Source organism: Rhamphochromis sp. 'chilingali' (assembly GCF_963969265.1).
Source record: "Rhamphochromis sp. 'chilingali' genome assembly, chromosome: 20".
In the NCBI taxonomy this organism is placed as follows: Eukaryota; Metazoa; Chordata; class Actinopteri; order Cichliformes; family Cichlidae; genus Rhamphochromis; species Rhamphochromis sp. 'chilingali'.
In genome coordinates, this window is record NC_137947.1 from 10,125,054 (window position 1) to 10,139,712 (window position 14,659).

A 14,659-nucleotide genomic window follows, 5' to 3' on the forward strand; every position below is an offset into this window, starting at 1 on the left:
TTAAAAGAACTAGAAACTATAATTAAGTGCTTTTTCAAAGTAACTTGCCCAACACTAATTATTATATACCAAGTGCTTCTGCAAGAAAAATCAGAGCTAAATGAGAGACATTTACTAGTTCAGTTTCTTATACACCCTTTTTATTATTTCAACCCTCTAGTACAGTATTAATGACCTTTCTCCTGCTGTTCCAAGTCACACGTAGCTGACTGATATTGCAATCAATCAGATTAAAATAAACAAAAGAAAAAAATGGAAGAAAAATATTTTAAACTGTATTTCATGGGTTAAAAATGATTGAAAACATTTAGGAAAGTTTCTAAAATTGAGCCACATGGAGTGTGCTTTTTTCATCTCTGACATTCAACATGAATCCATCAGAAGTACACGTAGCATCACAGTTCCTCCTCCTCAGGACAGCAGCAGGTTAACAACAGTTACAAAGTGACGACCTACACCGGGAAACTGATTTGAATAGTTAGATTTTAAAATCGTGATTTCACATTTCATTTCCAAATCCAATACAAACTTCCCCAAAATAGCCGGGATTCATGATGTGACCTCTTCCATATATTAACTTTGCACATTAACAGTTACCCAACATAATATTACACAGTACATCAAATCATTTCATTAAGCAGATGCAACAAGACAGATTTGTAAAGGCTCCTGTGACTTTTGAAACTTTTCTCTTGTGACTATCAGACAGTTTGATTTTCCTGGCGAGATGCTTTTTGTGTGCTGAATATCTGAGTCCACTCTTCAAGCTTTTCCTTTACAGCACTTGCATCAGGTCGGTCTTCTGGTTTCTCAGACAGCAATGAGTTAATAATTTGCTTCTGTTTAAAAACAAGAAAAAACACAGTGTATGTGTAATGTCTTGTGCAGTGAAACCTCTGATAAATAATAAATATATTTTAAAAAATGCATATGTTGTGTCCAGACAACTCAGCGATCAAACAAGATCTTTTATAACTGAGTAAACCAATTAATCTAAGTTTTAGCACTACTCTGCTGATGACCATCCTGTCGAAATTTAAGTACGTTATGAATATGGTAATTTACCTCTTTGGTAAAAGTCACTGAAAACTCTTCGAGGAACCTCTGCCTTTTGACGTCAGGCCAAATCTGGTGTTTTGTGAAGATGATTCACTGTTGTTCCTAGAAAAAGATGATACAATTACTTCATAGCCTGCACTGTACACAGTGCTGCAAGGATTTTTATATAGTTATAATATAGTGCTGGTGTCAGTAAGTGCCTTACTGTGTAACTGATGAGGCTAAGGATTCAGGTGGAGCACCATCTTCCGATGCTGTTGGCCTGATGGACACCTAAAACACACAGCAAAATCCTTTATTTTATGCATATTTCCTCCAAAGGGAAGCATTTAATTAAGATGAAATATATGAAAATACCTTGATGTCCCAGTCTGGCTGTTCCTGAAGAGCAGAGCAGGCTAACTCTGCTGCTTTCTGTTGGGCTTCCTTGATGCTATTCCCTTCACCCACAGGATATTCCTTGTCGTCAATTTTTAATTTGTAGAAAAAACTGTGTTGTGAAAAAATGGGAATGTTTTAGATCATTACATTGACAGTTTAATATTGTTGAACATCAGTCCGGTGTTGGTGTCTGAAGATTCAACTGAAAGGACAGAGTTTGGCGTATACTCACTGAGGAACGTGAGACGGGCCATCTTTCTTCACTTCAACATATGAATGGGAACGTTTGGTTTTCTGACAATAGCGGTTGACAAGACTTTTGAAATCTGTCTCTGTAAAGCTGGTGTCCTCAGAGCTAGGAACCGTCTGATCTGAAGCTTCTGCTGCATTGTTTCTCTGTCAAGATACCAAGAAATACATCAGAGAGACAATTGCCCCAGGTTGGTTTTTCATTTCTCTCAAGCATGTTCTAGTTAGGCAAAACTAAACCAATTCTTCGCTCACTTTGAGGCACAGAGCTACACCCCTGCGCAGAAGACTCTCTCTCCGCCCCTGCACAGAAGACTCCCCCCTCCAACAACTGGGTGGTGACACTATCCCCAGACAGTATGAGGAGATCCCTTCTCGGGATCAATACCCACAAAGCCCCTGGTCCTGGTAACATCTCTGGACAAGCACTGAGAGACTGCGCTGTGGATCTCACAGATGTCTTTAATACATCACTGAGCCAGGTTGTGGTTGCCTCAAAGCCTCCACCATCATTCCTGTACCAAAGAAGTTGTCTTTAACGACTACCATCCTGTCGCACTCACCTCCATCATTATGAAGTGCTTTGAAAGGTTACTCATGCATCAAATCAAGACCTCTCTTCCCCCCAACCTGGATCCATACCAGTTCGCATACCGGTCAAACCGCTCGACCGATGATGCAATTTCATCTGCCCTTCACTCAGCCCTCACACATCTGGACACTAAAGACTCATACATTACAATGCTGTTCATAGACTTCAGTTCAGCATTCAACACGACCATTCCCCATAAACTCATTCACAAACTGGATCTGCTGGGCATCACCACCTCGCTGTGTAACTGGCTGCTGGGTTTCCTGACAGGAAGACAGCAGACAGTACGGGTCGGCAGCAACACTTCCAGCACTAAAACACTGAACACTGGGGTTCCTTAAGGATGTGTGGTGAGCCCCCTTCTCTTCACTCTGCTGACGCACGACTGCACACCATCACATAGATCCAACCTATTCATCAAATTTGCAGATGACACAACTGTGGTAGGTCACATCAGCAACAATGATGAGACCTACAACAGGAGTAAAGTTAACAATCCGGCCTAGTATTGCAGCAAGAGATGCTCTATAGAGTTGAAGTCTGATAAAAATCTGCAGGCAAATACAAAGTTGTTTAGGCATGAAGGTGAAAAGCAGTGTCTTTCACATGATTGTACATCATTTATATTAAAGCCTTGCACCAAAGGCTTTTCATACCTTGACTCGGTTGATGTGTTCCTTGTATTGTTTTCATTGCTCTCATTTTCAACAGCATTGTTAGGGAATAAAGTGAAGATATTTTATAGATTTTAAATGTGGAAAAGTCCTGACTCTGAATATAACACCAACTTCGCATCTTTCCACTTATGAGAGAAGATTAATGATACTCACTAGTGTTGCATTGCTTTTTTTTTTTTTTTAAATTTAGTAGGCTTTTATAAATGTCGTTTAATCTTTCAGTATCATAGTTTTTACTAAATATTATGAGAAATGACAAACCTGGTCTATAGTCAGGCCCTGCAATGAGGACTCAATGGACTCCCTTAGGGAGAAGAAGAGGGGCATTGTTAGCATGCTATGCTCATTTTATATAGTTATAATATAGTGCTGGTGTCAGTAAGTGCCTTACTGTGTAACTGATGAGGCTAATGATTCAGGTGGAGCACCATCTTCCGATGCTGTTGGCCTGATGGACACCTAAAACACACAGCAAAATCCTTTATTTTATGCATATTTCACCCAAAGGGAAGCATTTAATTAAGATGAAATATATGAAAATACCTTGATGTCCCAGTCTGGCTGTTCCTGAAGAGCAGAGCAGGCTAACTCTGCTGCTTTCTGTTGGGCTTCCTTGATGCTATTCCCTTCACCCACAGGATATTCCTTGTCGTCAATTATTAATTTGTAGAAAAAACTGTGTTGTGAAAAAATGGGAATGTTTTAGATCATTACATTGACAATTTAATATTGTTGAACATCAGTCCGGTGTTGGTGTCTGAAGATTCAACTGAAATGACAGAGTTTGACGTATACTCACTGAGGAACGTGAGACGGGCCATCTTTCTTCACTTCAACATATGAATGGGAACGTTTGGTTTTCTGACAATAGCGGTTGACAAGACTTTTGAAATCTGTCTCTGTAAAGCTGGTGTCCTCAGAGCTAGGAACCGTCTGAACTGAAGCTTCTGCTGCCTTGTTTCTCTGTCAAGATACCAAGAAATACATCAGAGAGACAATTGCCCCAGATTGGTTTTTCATTTCTCTCAAGCATGTTCTAGTTAGGCAAAACTAAACCAATTCTTCGCTCACTTTGAGGCACAGAGCTACACCCCTGCGCAGAAGACTCTCTCTCCGCCCCTGCACAGAAGACTCCCCCCTCCAACAACTGGGTGGTGACACTATCCCCAGACAGTATGAGGAGATCCCTTCTCGGGATCAGTACCCACAAAGCCCCTGGTCCTGGTAACATCCCTGGACAAGCACTGAGAGACTGCGCTGTGGATCTCACAGATGTCTTTAATACATCACTGAGCCAGGTTGTGGTTGCCTCAAAGCCTCCACCATCATTCCTGTACCAAAGAAGTTGTCTTTAACGACTACCATCCTGTCGCACTCACCTCCTTCATTATGAAGTGCTTTGAAAGGTTACTCATGCATCAAATCAAGACCTCTCTTCCCCCCAACCTGGATCCATACCAGTTCGCATACCGGTCAAACCGCTCGACCGATGATGCAATTTCATCTGCCCTTCACTCAGCCCTCACACATCTGGACACTAAAGACTCATACATTACAATGCTGTTCATAGACTTGAGTTCAGCATTCAACACGACCATTCCCCATAAATTCATTCACAAACTGGATCTGCTGGGCATCACCACCTCGCTGTGTAACTGGCTGCTGGGTTTCCTGACAGGAAGACAGCAGACAGTACGGGTCGGCAGCAACACTTCCAGCACTAAAACACTGAACACTGGGGTTCCTTAAGGATGTGTGGTGAGCCCCCTTCTCTTCACTCTGCTGATGCACGACTGCACACCATCACATAGATCCAACCTATTCATCAAATTTGCAGATGACACAACTGTGGTAGGTCACATCAGCAACAATGATGAGACCTACAACAGGAGTAAAGTTAACAATCCGGCCTAGTATTGCAGCAAGAGATGCTCTATAGAGTTGAAGTCTGATAAAAATCTGCAGGCAAATACAAAGTTGTTTAGGCATGAAGGTGAAAAGCAGTGTCTTTCACATGATTGTACATCATTTATATTAAAGCCTTGCACCAAAGGCTTTTCATACCTTGACTCGGTTGATGTGTTCCTTGTATTGTTTTCATTGCTCTCATTTTCAACAGCATTGTTAGGGAATAAAGTGAAGATATTTTATAGATTTTAAATGTGGAAAAGTCCTGACTCTGAATATAACACCAACTTCGCATCTTTCCACTTATGAGAGAAGATTAATGATACTCACTAGTGTTGCATTGCTTTTTTTTTTTTTTTAAATTTAGTAGGCTTTTATAAATGTCGTTTAATCTTTCAGTATCATAGTTTTTACTAAATATTATGAGAAATGACAAACCTGGTCTATAGTCAGGCCCTGCAATGAGGACTCAATGGACTCCCTTAGGGAGAAGAAGAGGGGCATTGTTAGCATGCTATGCTCATTTTATATAGTTATAATATAGTGCTGGTGTCAGTAAGTGCCTTACTGTGTAACTGATGAGGCTAATGATTCAGGTGGAGCACCATCTTCCGATGCTGTTGGCCTGATGGACACCTAAAACACACAGCAAAATCCTTTATTTTATGCATATTTCACCCAAAGGGAAGCATTTAATTAAGATGAAATATATGAAAATACCTTGATGTCCCAGTCTGGCTGTTCCTGAAGAGCAGAGCAGGCTAACTCTGCTGCTTTCTGTTGGGCTTCCTTGATGCTATTCCCTTCACCCACAGGATATTCCTTGTCGTCAATTATTAATTTGTAGAAAAAACTGTGTTGTGAAAAAATGGGAATGTTTTAGATCATTACATTGACAATTTAATATTGTTGAACATCAGTCCGGTGTTGGTGTCTGAAGATTCAACTGAAATGACAGAGTTTGACGTATACTCACTGAGGAACGTGAGACGGGCCATCTTTCTTCACTTCAACATATGAATGGGAACGTTTGGTTTTCTGACAATAGCGGTTGACAAGACTTTTGAAATCTGTCTCTGTAAAGCTGGTGTCCTCAGAGCTAGGAACCGTCTGAACTGAAGCTTCTGCTGCATTGTTTCTCTGTCAAGATACCAAGAAATACATCAGAGAGACAATTGCCCCAGATTGGTTTTTCATTTCTCTCAAGCATGTTCTAGTTAGGCAAAACTAAACCAATTCTTCGCTCACTTTGAGGCACAGAGCTACACCCCTGCGCAGAAGACTCTCTCTCCGCCCCTGCACAGAAGACTCCCCCCTCCAACAACTGGGTGGTGACACTATCCCCAGACAGTATGAGGAGATCCCTTCTCGGGATCAGTACCCACAAAGCCCCTGGTCCTGGTAACATCCCTGGACAAGCACTGAGAAACTGCGCTGTGGATCTCACAGATGTCTTTAATACATCACTGAGCCAGATTGTGGTTGCCTCAAAGCCTCCACCATCATTCCTGTACCAAAGAAGTTGTCTTTAACGACTACCATCCTGTCGCACTCACCTCCATCATTATGAAGTGCTTTGAAAGGTTACTCATGCATCAAATCAAGACCTCTCTTCCCCCCAACCTGGATCCATACCAGTTCGCATACCGGTCAAACCGCTCGACCGATGATGCAATTTCATCTGCCCTTCACTCAGCCCTCACACATCTGGACACTAAAGACTCATACATTACAATGCTGTTCATAGACTTGAGTTCAGCATTCAACACGACCATTCCCCATAAATTCATTCACAAACTGGATCTGCTGGGCATCACCACCTCGCTGTGTAACTGGCTGCTGGGTTTCCTGACAGGAAGACAGCAGACAGTACGGGTCGGCAGCAACACTTCCAGCACTAAAACACTGAACACTGGGGTTCCTTAAGGATGTGTGGTGAGCCCCCTTCTCTTCACTCTGCTGATGCACGACTGCACACCATCACATAGATCCAACCTATTCATCAAATTTGCAGATGACACAACTGTGGTAGGTCACATCAGCAACAATGATGAGACCTACAACAGGAGTAAAGTTAACAATCCGGCCTAGTATTGCAGCAAGAGATGCTCTATAGAGTTGAAGTCTGATAAAAATCTGCAGGCAAATACAAAGTTGTTTAGGCATGAAGGTGAAAAGCAGTGTCTTTCACATGATTGTACATCATTTATATTAAAGCCTTGCACCAAAGGCTTTTCATACCTTGACTCGGTTGATGTGTTCCTTGTATTGTTTTCATTGCTCTCATTTTCAACAGCATTGTTAGGGAATAAAGTGAAGATATTTTATAGATTTTAAATGTGGAAAAGTCCTGACTCTGAATATAACACCAACTTCGCATCTTTCCACTTATGAGAGAAGATTAATGATACTCACTAGTGTTGCATTGCTTTTTTTTTTTTTTTTAAATTTAGTAGGCTTTTATAAATGTCGTTTAATCTTTCAGTATCATAGTTTTTACTAAATATTATGAGAAATGACAAACCTGGTCTATAGTCAGGCCCTGCAATGAGGACTCAATGGACTCCCTTAGGGAGAAGAAGAGGGGCATTGTTAGCATGCTATGCTCATTTTATATAGTTATAATATAGTGCTGGTGTCAGTAAGTGCCTTACTGTGTAACTGATGAGGCTAATGATTCAGGTGGAGCACCATCTTCCGATGCTGTTGGCCTGATGGACACCTAAAACACACAGCAAAATCCTTTATTTTATGCATATTTCCTCCAAAGGGAAGCATTTAATTAAGATGAAATATATGAAAATACCTTGATGTCCCAGTCTGGCTGTTCCTGAAGAGCAGAGCAGGCTAACTCTGCTGCTTTCTGTTGGGCTTCCTTGATGCTATTCCCTTCACCCACAGGATATTCCTTGTCGTCAATTTTTAATTTGTAGAAAAAACTGTGTTGTGAAAAAATGGGAATGTTTTAGATCATTACATTGACAGTTTAATATTGTTGAACATCAGTCCGGTGTTGGTGTCTGAAGATTCAACTGAAAGGACAGAGTTTGACGTATACTCACTGAGGAACGTGAGACGGGCCATCTTTCTTCACTTCAACATATGAATGGGAACGTTTGGTTTTCTGACAATAGCGGTTGACAAGACTTTTGAAATCTGTCTCTGTAAAGCTGGTGTCCTCAGAGCTAGGAACCGTCTGAACTGAAGCTTCTGCTGCATTGTTTCTCTGTCAAGATACCAAGAAATACATCAGAGAGACAATTGCCCCAGGTTGGTTTTTCATTTCTCTCAAGCATGTTCTAGTTAGGCAAAACTAAACCAATTCTTCGCTCACTTTGAGGCACAGAGCTACACCCCTGCGCAGAAGACTCTCTCTCCGCCCCTGCACAGAAGACTCCCCCCTCCAACAACTGGGTGGTGACACTATCCCCAGACAGTATGAGGAGATCCCTTCTCGGGATCAGTACCCACAAAGCCCCTGGTCCTGGTAACATCCCTGGACAAGCACTGAGAGACTGCGCTGTGGATCTCACAGATGTCTTTAATACATCACTGAGCCAGGTTGTGGTTGCCTCAAAGCCTCCACCATCATTCCTGTACCAAAGAAGTTGTCTTTAACGACTACCATCCTGTCGCACTCACCTCCATCATTATGAAGTGCTTTGAAAGGTTACTCATGCATCAAATCAAGACCTCTCTTCCCCCCAACCTGGATCCATACCAGTTCGCATACCGGTCAAACCGCTCGACCGATGATGCAATTTCATCTGCCCTTCACTCAGCCCTCACACATCTGGACACTAAAGACTCATACATTACAATGCTGTTCATAGACTTCAGTTCAGCATTCAACACGACCATTCCCCATAAATTCATTCACAAACTGGATCTGCTGGGCATCACCACCTCGCTGTGTAACTGGCTGCTGGGTTTCCTGACAGGAAGACAGCAGACAGTACGGGTCGGCAGCAACACTTCCAGCACTAAAACACTGAACACTGGGGTTCCTTAAGGATGTGTGGTGAGCCCCCTTCTCTTCACTCTGCTGATGCACGACTGCACACCATCACATAGATCCAACCTATTCATCAAATTTGCAGATGACACAACTGTGGTAGGTCACATCAGCAACAATGATGAGACCTACAACAGGAGTAAAGTTAACAATCCGGCCTAGTATTGCAGCAAGAGATGCTCTATAGAGTTGAAGTCTGATAAAAATCTGCAGGCAAATACAAAGTTGTTTAGGCATGAAGGTGAAAAGCAGTGTCTTGCACATGATTGTACATCATTTATATTAAAGCCTTGCACCAAAGGCTTTTCATACCTTGACTCGGTTGATGTGTTCCTTGTATTGTTTTCATTGCTCTCATTTTCAACAGCATTGTTAGGGAATAAAGTGAAGATATTTTATAGATTTTAAATGTGGAAAAGTCCTGACTCTGAATATAACACCAACTTCGCATCTTTCCACTTATGAGAGAAGATTAATGATACTCACTAGTGTTGCATTGCTTTTTTTTTTTTTTTAAATTTAGTAGGCTTTTATAAATGTCGTTTAATCTTTCAGTATCATAGTTTTTACTAAATATTATGAGAAATGACAAACCTGGTCTATAGTCAGGCCCTGCAATGAGGACTCAATGGACTCCCTTAGGGAGAAGAAGAGGGGCATTGTTAGCATGCTATGCTCATTTTATATAGTTATAATATAGTGCTGGTGTCAGTAAGTGCCTTACTGTGTAACTGATGAGGCTAATGATTCAGGTGGAGCACCATCTTCCGATGCTGTTGGCCTGATGGACACCTAAAACACACAGCAAAATCCTTTATTTTATGCTTATTTCCTCCAAAGGGAAGCATTTAATTAAGATGAAATATATGAAAATACCTTGATGTCCCAGTCTGGCTGTTCCTGAAGAGCAGAGCAGGCTAACTCTGCTGCTTTCTGTTGGGCTTCCTTGATGCTATTCCCTTCACCCACAGGATATTCCTTGTCGTCAATTATTAATTTGTAGAAAAAACTGTGTTGTGAAAAAATGGGAATGTTTTAGATCATTACATTGACAGTTTAATATTGTTGAACATCAGTCCGGTGTTGGTGTCTGAAGATTCAACTGAAAGGACAGAGTTTGGCGTATACTCACTGAGGAACGTGAGACGGGCCATCTTTCTTCACTTCAACATATGAATAGGAACGTTTGGTTTTCTGACAATAGTGGTTAACAAGGCCTTTGAAATCTGTCTCTGTAAAGCTAAGAACCATCTGAACTGAAGCTGCATTGTTTCTCTGTCAAGAAAACAAGAAATGCATCAGAGAGACAATTGCCCCAGGTTGGGTTTTCATTTCTCTCGAGCAAAAATGAACATTATCTTACAGATTCCACTGAATCCCGATGACCAAGCTTAGACACGCTTTCCAGAGCATTTTTTGCTGCATTTTGCTTTGCTTCCTTCTTGGTCTTCCCCTCACCACTGGGGTAGGCTTTACCATCTGTGACTGGACTCGGGTTGAATCTGTAAAGACATGAGAGCTTTGTTATATACTGCTCAAATAAAGTATAGGAACAATTTGAAAATACACCAGGTCTCAAAGGAAAAAAACATGCTGCATATTTATACTGATGTGGGCTGGGCAAGGTGTTAAGAACGAGAGGATGCCACATCATTTGATGAGCTGAATTCATAGATATGCAGAAAATTTAAGTGAAAAAATAATGCAGCACGCCAGTGAACTTACTGAAGTTTCACTGCAGCGACTCAAAATGGAACTCAGTAGTTTGTATGCTCTTATGCACAAACAACATCATGCTCCTAATGATACAACGGCTGGTGTCCTCTGGGCTCTCCTCTCACATGTGGACTAGGTCACCAGATCTCTGAGCTCCTGGACAGTTTGAGGCGCAACCTGGTGGTAACAGATCCACTGAAACATAATGTCCCAGAGGTGTTCTTCTGCAAGTTTCAGCCTTTGGGAAGCAATATATCTAGTTGTGTGAAAAACTGAATCTCGATTGCACAAATGTTTTTTTTCTTTTGGCTGCCCTCACTACAGTAGATCGGCTGCCTCCATCTTCCCCTGTCAGAAACATCTTCTTCTATCACACCAACCCTCTGCATGTCGCCCCTCATTACATCCATGAATCTTCTCTATGGTCTTCCTGTTTTCCTCCTGCCTGTCAATTCGATCTTTAACATCTGTTGTACAGTACAGTGGCTTGCAAAAGTATTCGGCCCCCTTGAACTTTCCAACTTTTTGTCACATTACAGCCACAAACATGAATCAGTTTTATTGGAATTCCATGTGAAAGACCAATACAAAGTGGTGTACACATGAGAAGTGGAACGAATTTATCATAATTCCAAACATTTTTTACAAATAACTTTCAAATTTTCAAATAACTGAAAAGTGGGGTGTGCGTAATTATTCAGCCCCCTGAGTCAATACTTTGTAGAACCACCTTTTGCTGCAGTCACAGCTGCCAGTCCTTTAGGGTATGTCTCTACCAGCTTTGCACATCCAGAGACTGAAATCCTTGCCCATTCTTCTTTGCAAAACAGCTCCAGCTCAGTCAGATTAGATGGACAGTGTTTGTGAACAGCAGTTTTCAGATCTTGCCACAGATTCTCAATTGGATTTAGATCTGGACTTTGACTGGGCCATTCTAACACATGGATATGTTTTGTTTTAAACCATTCCATTGTTGCCCTGGCTTTATGTTTAGGGTCGTTGTCCTGCTGGAAGGTGAACCTCCACCCCAGTCTCAAGTCTTTTTCAGACTCCAAGAGGTTTTCTTCCAAGATTGCCCTGTATTTGGCTCCATCCATCTTCCCATCAACTCTGACCAGCTTCCCTGTTCCTGCTGAAGAGAAGCACCCCCAGAGCATGATGCTGCCACCACCATATTTGACAGTGGGGATGGTGTGTTCAGAGCGATGTGCAGTGTTAGTTTTCCGCCACACATAGCGTTTTGCATTTTGCGCAAAAGGTTCCATTTTGGTCTCATCTGACCAGAGCACCTTCTTCCACATGTTTGCTGTGTCCCCCACATGGCTTGTGGCAAACTGCAAACGGAACTTCTTATGGTTTTCTGTTAACAATGGCTTTCCCACCTGAGCTGTAGATCTTTGCAGCTTGTCCAGAGTCACCATGGGCCTCTTGGCTGCATTTCTGATCAGCGCTCTCCTTGTTCGGCCTGTGAGTTTAGGTGGACGGCCTTGTCTTGGTAGGTTTACAGTTGTGCCATACTCCTTCCATTTCTGAATGATCACCTGAACAGTACTCCGTGGGACGTTCAAGGCTTGGGAAATCTTTTTGTAGCCTAAGCCTGCTTTAAATTTCTCAATAACTTTATCCCTGACCTGTCTGGTGTGTTCTTTGGACTTCATGGTGTTGTTGCTCCTATTATTCTCTTAGACAACCTCTGAGGCCGTCACAGAGCAGCTGTATTTGTACTGACATTAGATTAAACACAGGCGCACTCTATTTAGCCATTAGCACTCATCAGGCAATGTCTATGGGCAACTGACTGCACTCAGACCAAAGGGGGCTGAATAATTACGCACACCCCACTTTGCAGTTATTTATTTGTAAAAAATGTTTGGAATCTTGTATGATTTTCGTTCCACTTCTCAAGTGTACACCACTTTGTGTTGGTCTTTCACATGGAATTCCAATAAAATTGATTCATGTTTGTGGCTGTAATATGACAAAATGTGGAAAAGTTCAAGGGGGGCGAATACTTTTGCAAGCCACTGTAGATCCACTATCCTCCTCCTCTGTACATGTTCAAACCATCTCAACCTTGCCCTGTCCCTCTGATTTACTCATTTGATTTACTCATACTGTCCTTTCTGGTCACTTCTAGTGAAAAATCTTTGCATCGGCAAACTTAAATTGGCGGTGCACAAATATCGTGTCTGCTCAGAAACGGTTCATCCCTGCTGAGTCTTTATGTATTTCCACATGTTAAGGCTCAAAAACGCTTCACCACCCAAGATTAAATTTTGTCTTCTTCTTCCTCCCTGTCTCTGTGACTGCTTTTGAGTCAGCTAGCTTGAGTATGTATAGGTTTCGTTTTCACGTAGCCTACGCGGATTTTCACATTTTATAACAAATGAAACTGAAAGTGAGCACGTACAGGTGTTGTACCTGTCAAATTCAGTTGAAGCATGGTTGAAAAGCAATGTCTGACTTTCATTGGCTAAGATTTATAGAATTTTTATTTATTATTACTTTTGTCAGATTAAAGGTATTTCTGTGACCATTATGAGTTTTTCTTTCTTTGACTGAAGGGTACCAACGATTTTGTCCACGTCTGCATCTGAGAAGTTTATTGAGTGACAGAGAAAATGGATTTTTGAACTTTACTTACCGTTTCTGGGTTACTTTGCTGCCCTGAGTGAGACCACTATTCAGCACCCTTCCTTAATTTTTAAATTTAAAAAGAAAATAGAAAGAAAAATATTTAGTCAGTGGGCAACACCTAAAAAAGGTATTTCAATTGAATTGCTAACTATGTACAGCACAGAGAACTGCAGTAGTAACTAACTCAGTGGTTCTTAACCTTGTTGGAGGTACCGAACCCCACCAGCTTCATATGCGCATTCACTGAACCCCTCTTTAGTGAAAAATAAAATGTGATTTTTTTTACTGGTGCACAAAATGAACCATGCATGTCATGGCGGAGGCTCTGCCGAACCCCTGAGACTGAGTCACTGAACCCCTAGGGTTCGATCGAACCCAGGTTAAGAACCACTGAACTAACTGTTTTATAACTTTATTTAAGCTCAATAATAAAAAGTAGACAAAGTAAAAACATAACATTGGGTATAGCATGTTTTCTAAGAAAGTCAGTTTATGAAAATGAAATTAAAAGCAAGATGAATTTCTTAAATATCAGAAATCAAAAGTGTGAATTTCTTGATGCAGTTTTTGGAGAGGTGAAGGTAAAACAGGGATAACAGGATAATCTTTTTAGAAATGTTATTATTTAATGTATTAAAAGTTTGGCTGGACAATTAACAAATTAATGGCATGCTATTTATTAAGGGAGTAACTGGGATTGGTGAAAAATAAATAAAACTAGAAATAACCTGCATGGCTTAAACAAAAAACAAACAAAAAAACCTTTAGGACATTTCCTCTAATTCAGGAGAAACGTGAGAAATTTAAAAACATAAACTGACACAACCTGACTCTCAACATGCTTATTAAAATAAACCTGTGTTTATTTTGTTGTTTTCATGTCTTTTTTTTCACTTACCATTTATTATCATAATTATCGACCTTGCCACCTCCAGTGCATCATCTGAATAACTCTGTATCATCACATCTACTGTTTTTATCCTGTCTGCATTCTCCAAACGACACTTTCTGATGGTTGGGAAACCACGTACAGGTTGATTCTGCAGGTAAAAGTGGAAAAGTTTCAGCTCTCCCTCTCCCAGATTCTCCAGCATTTCCAGGAGTTGTGATGCAACAGACGTCGCCATCATTTATCTGTAAAAAACGAGAGGGCATTTTCATCTGAAAGAACAAGAGAGTATCAGTTGACTGTGGATACAGGAGGAAAGACGGAGTTTTCGTCCCAGTCACTGGACCAGCTCTTTATTCTCTCAAGGATACTTAGGTGTATGTGAGTTTCACCAACCAGTCTACATGTGTTTTGTGGCCTTTTTGCCGCATTGCTGGCAAAAAGTCAGACTATTTCCCAGTGGGTGATTGACTCCATCAGTGTTGCCCTATGTCACTGATTCTCTTCTTAATTTTTATAGACAGAATTTCTAGGTG

The 14,659-nt window shown here is 41.2% G+C and overlaps 1 protein-coding gene and 1 long non-coding RNA gene across 2 annotated transcripts; both read right to left on the reverse strand.

The window, feature by feature from the left end:
- Positions 1 to 566: 566 nt before the first annotated feature.
- On the reverse strand, positions 567 to 1,824 carry LOC308388822. Its single transcript, XR_013970171.1, has 5 exons — positions 1,673 to 1,824; positions 1,417 to 1,549; positions 1,265 to 1,332; positions 1,066 to 1,161; positions 567 to 839 (listed from the first exon to the last, which is right to left on the reverse strand). It is a non-coding gene; the product is annotated as an uncharacterized lncRNA (long non-coding RNA).
- Positions 1,825 to 6,621: 4,797 nt separating this feature from the next.
- LOC308388772 (uncharacterized protein) lies at positions 6,622 to 14,361 on the reverse strand (the record flags this gene model as incomplete). The annotated part of the gene is made up of 8 exons (XM_080869666.1): positions 6,622 to 6,714; positions 7,391 to 7,433; positions 7,521 to 7,588; positions 7,673 to 7,805; positions 7,929 to 8,092; positions 10,245 to 10,383; positions 13,242 to 13,293; positions 14,133 to 14,361. The coding sequence occupies 8 exons, from the start codon at positions 14,359 to 14,361 to the stop codon at positions 6,622 to 6,624; spliced, it is 921 nt and encodes a 306-aa protein (XP_080725792.1).
- Positions 14,362 to 14,659: the final 298 nt, after the last annotated feature.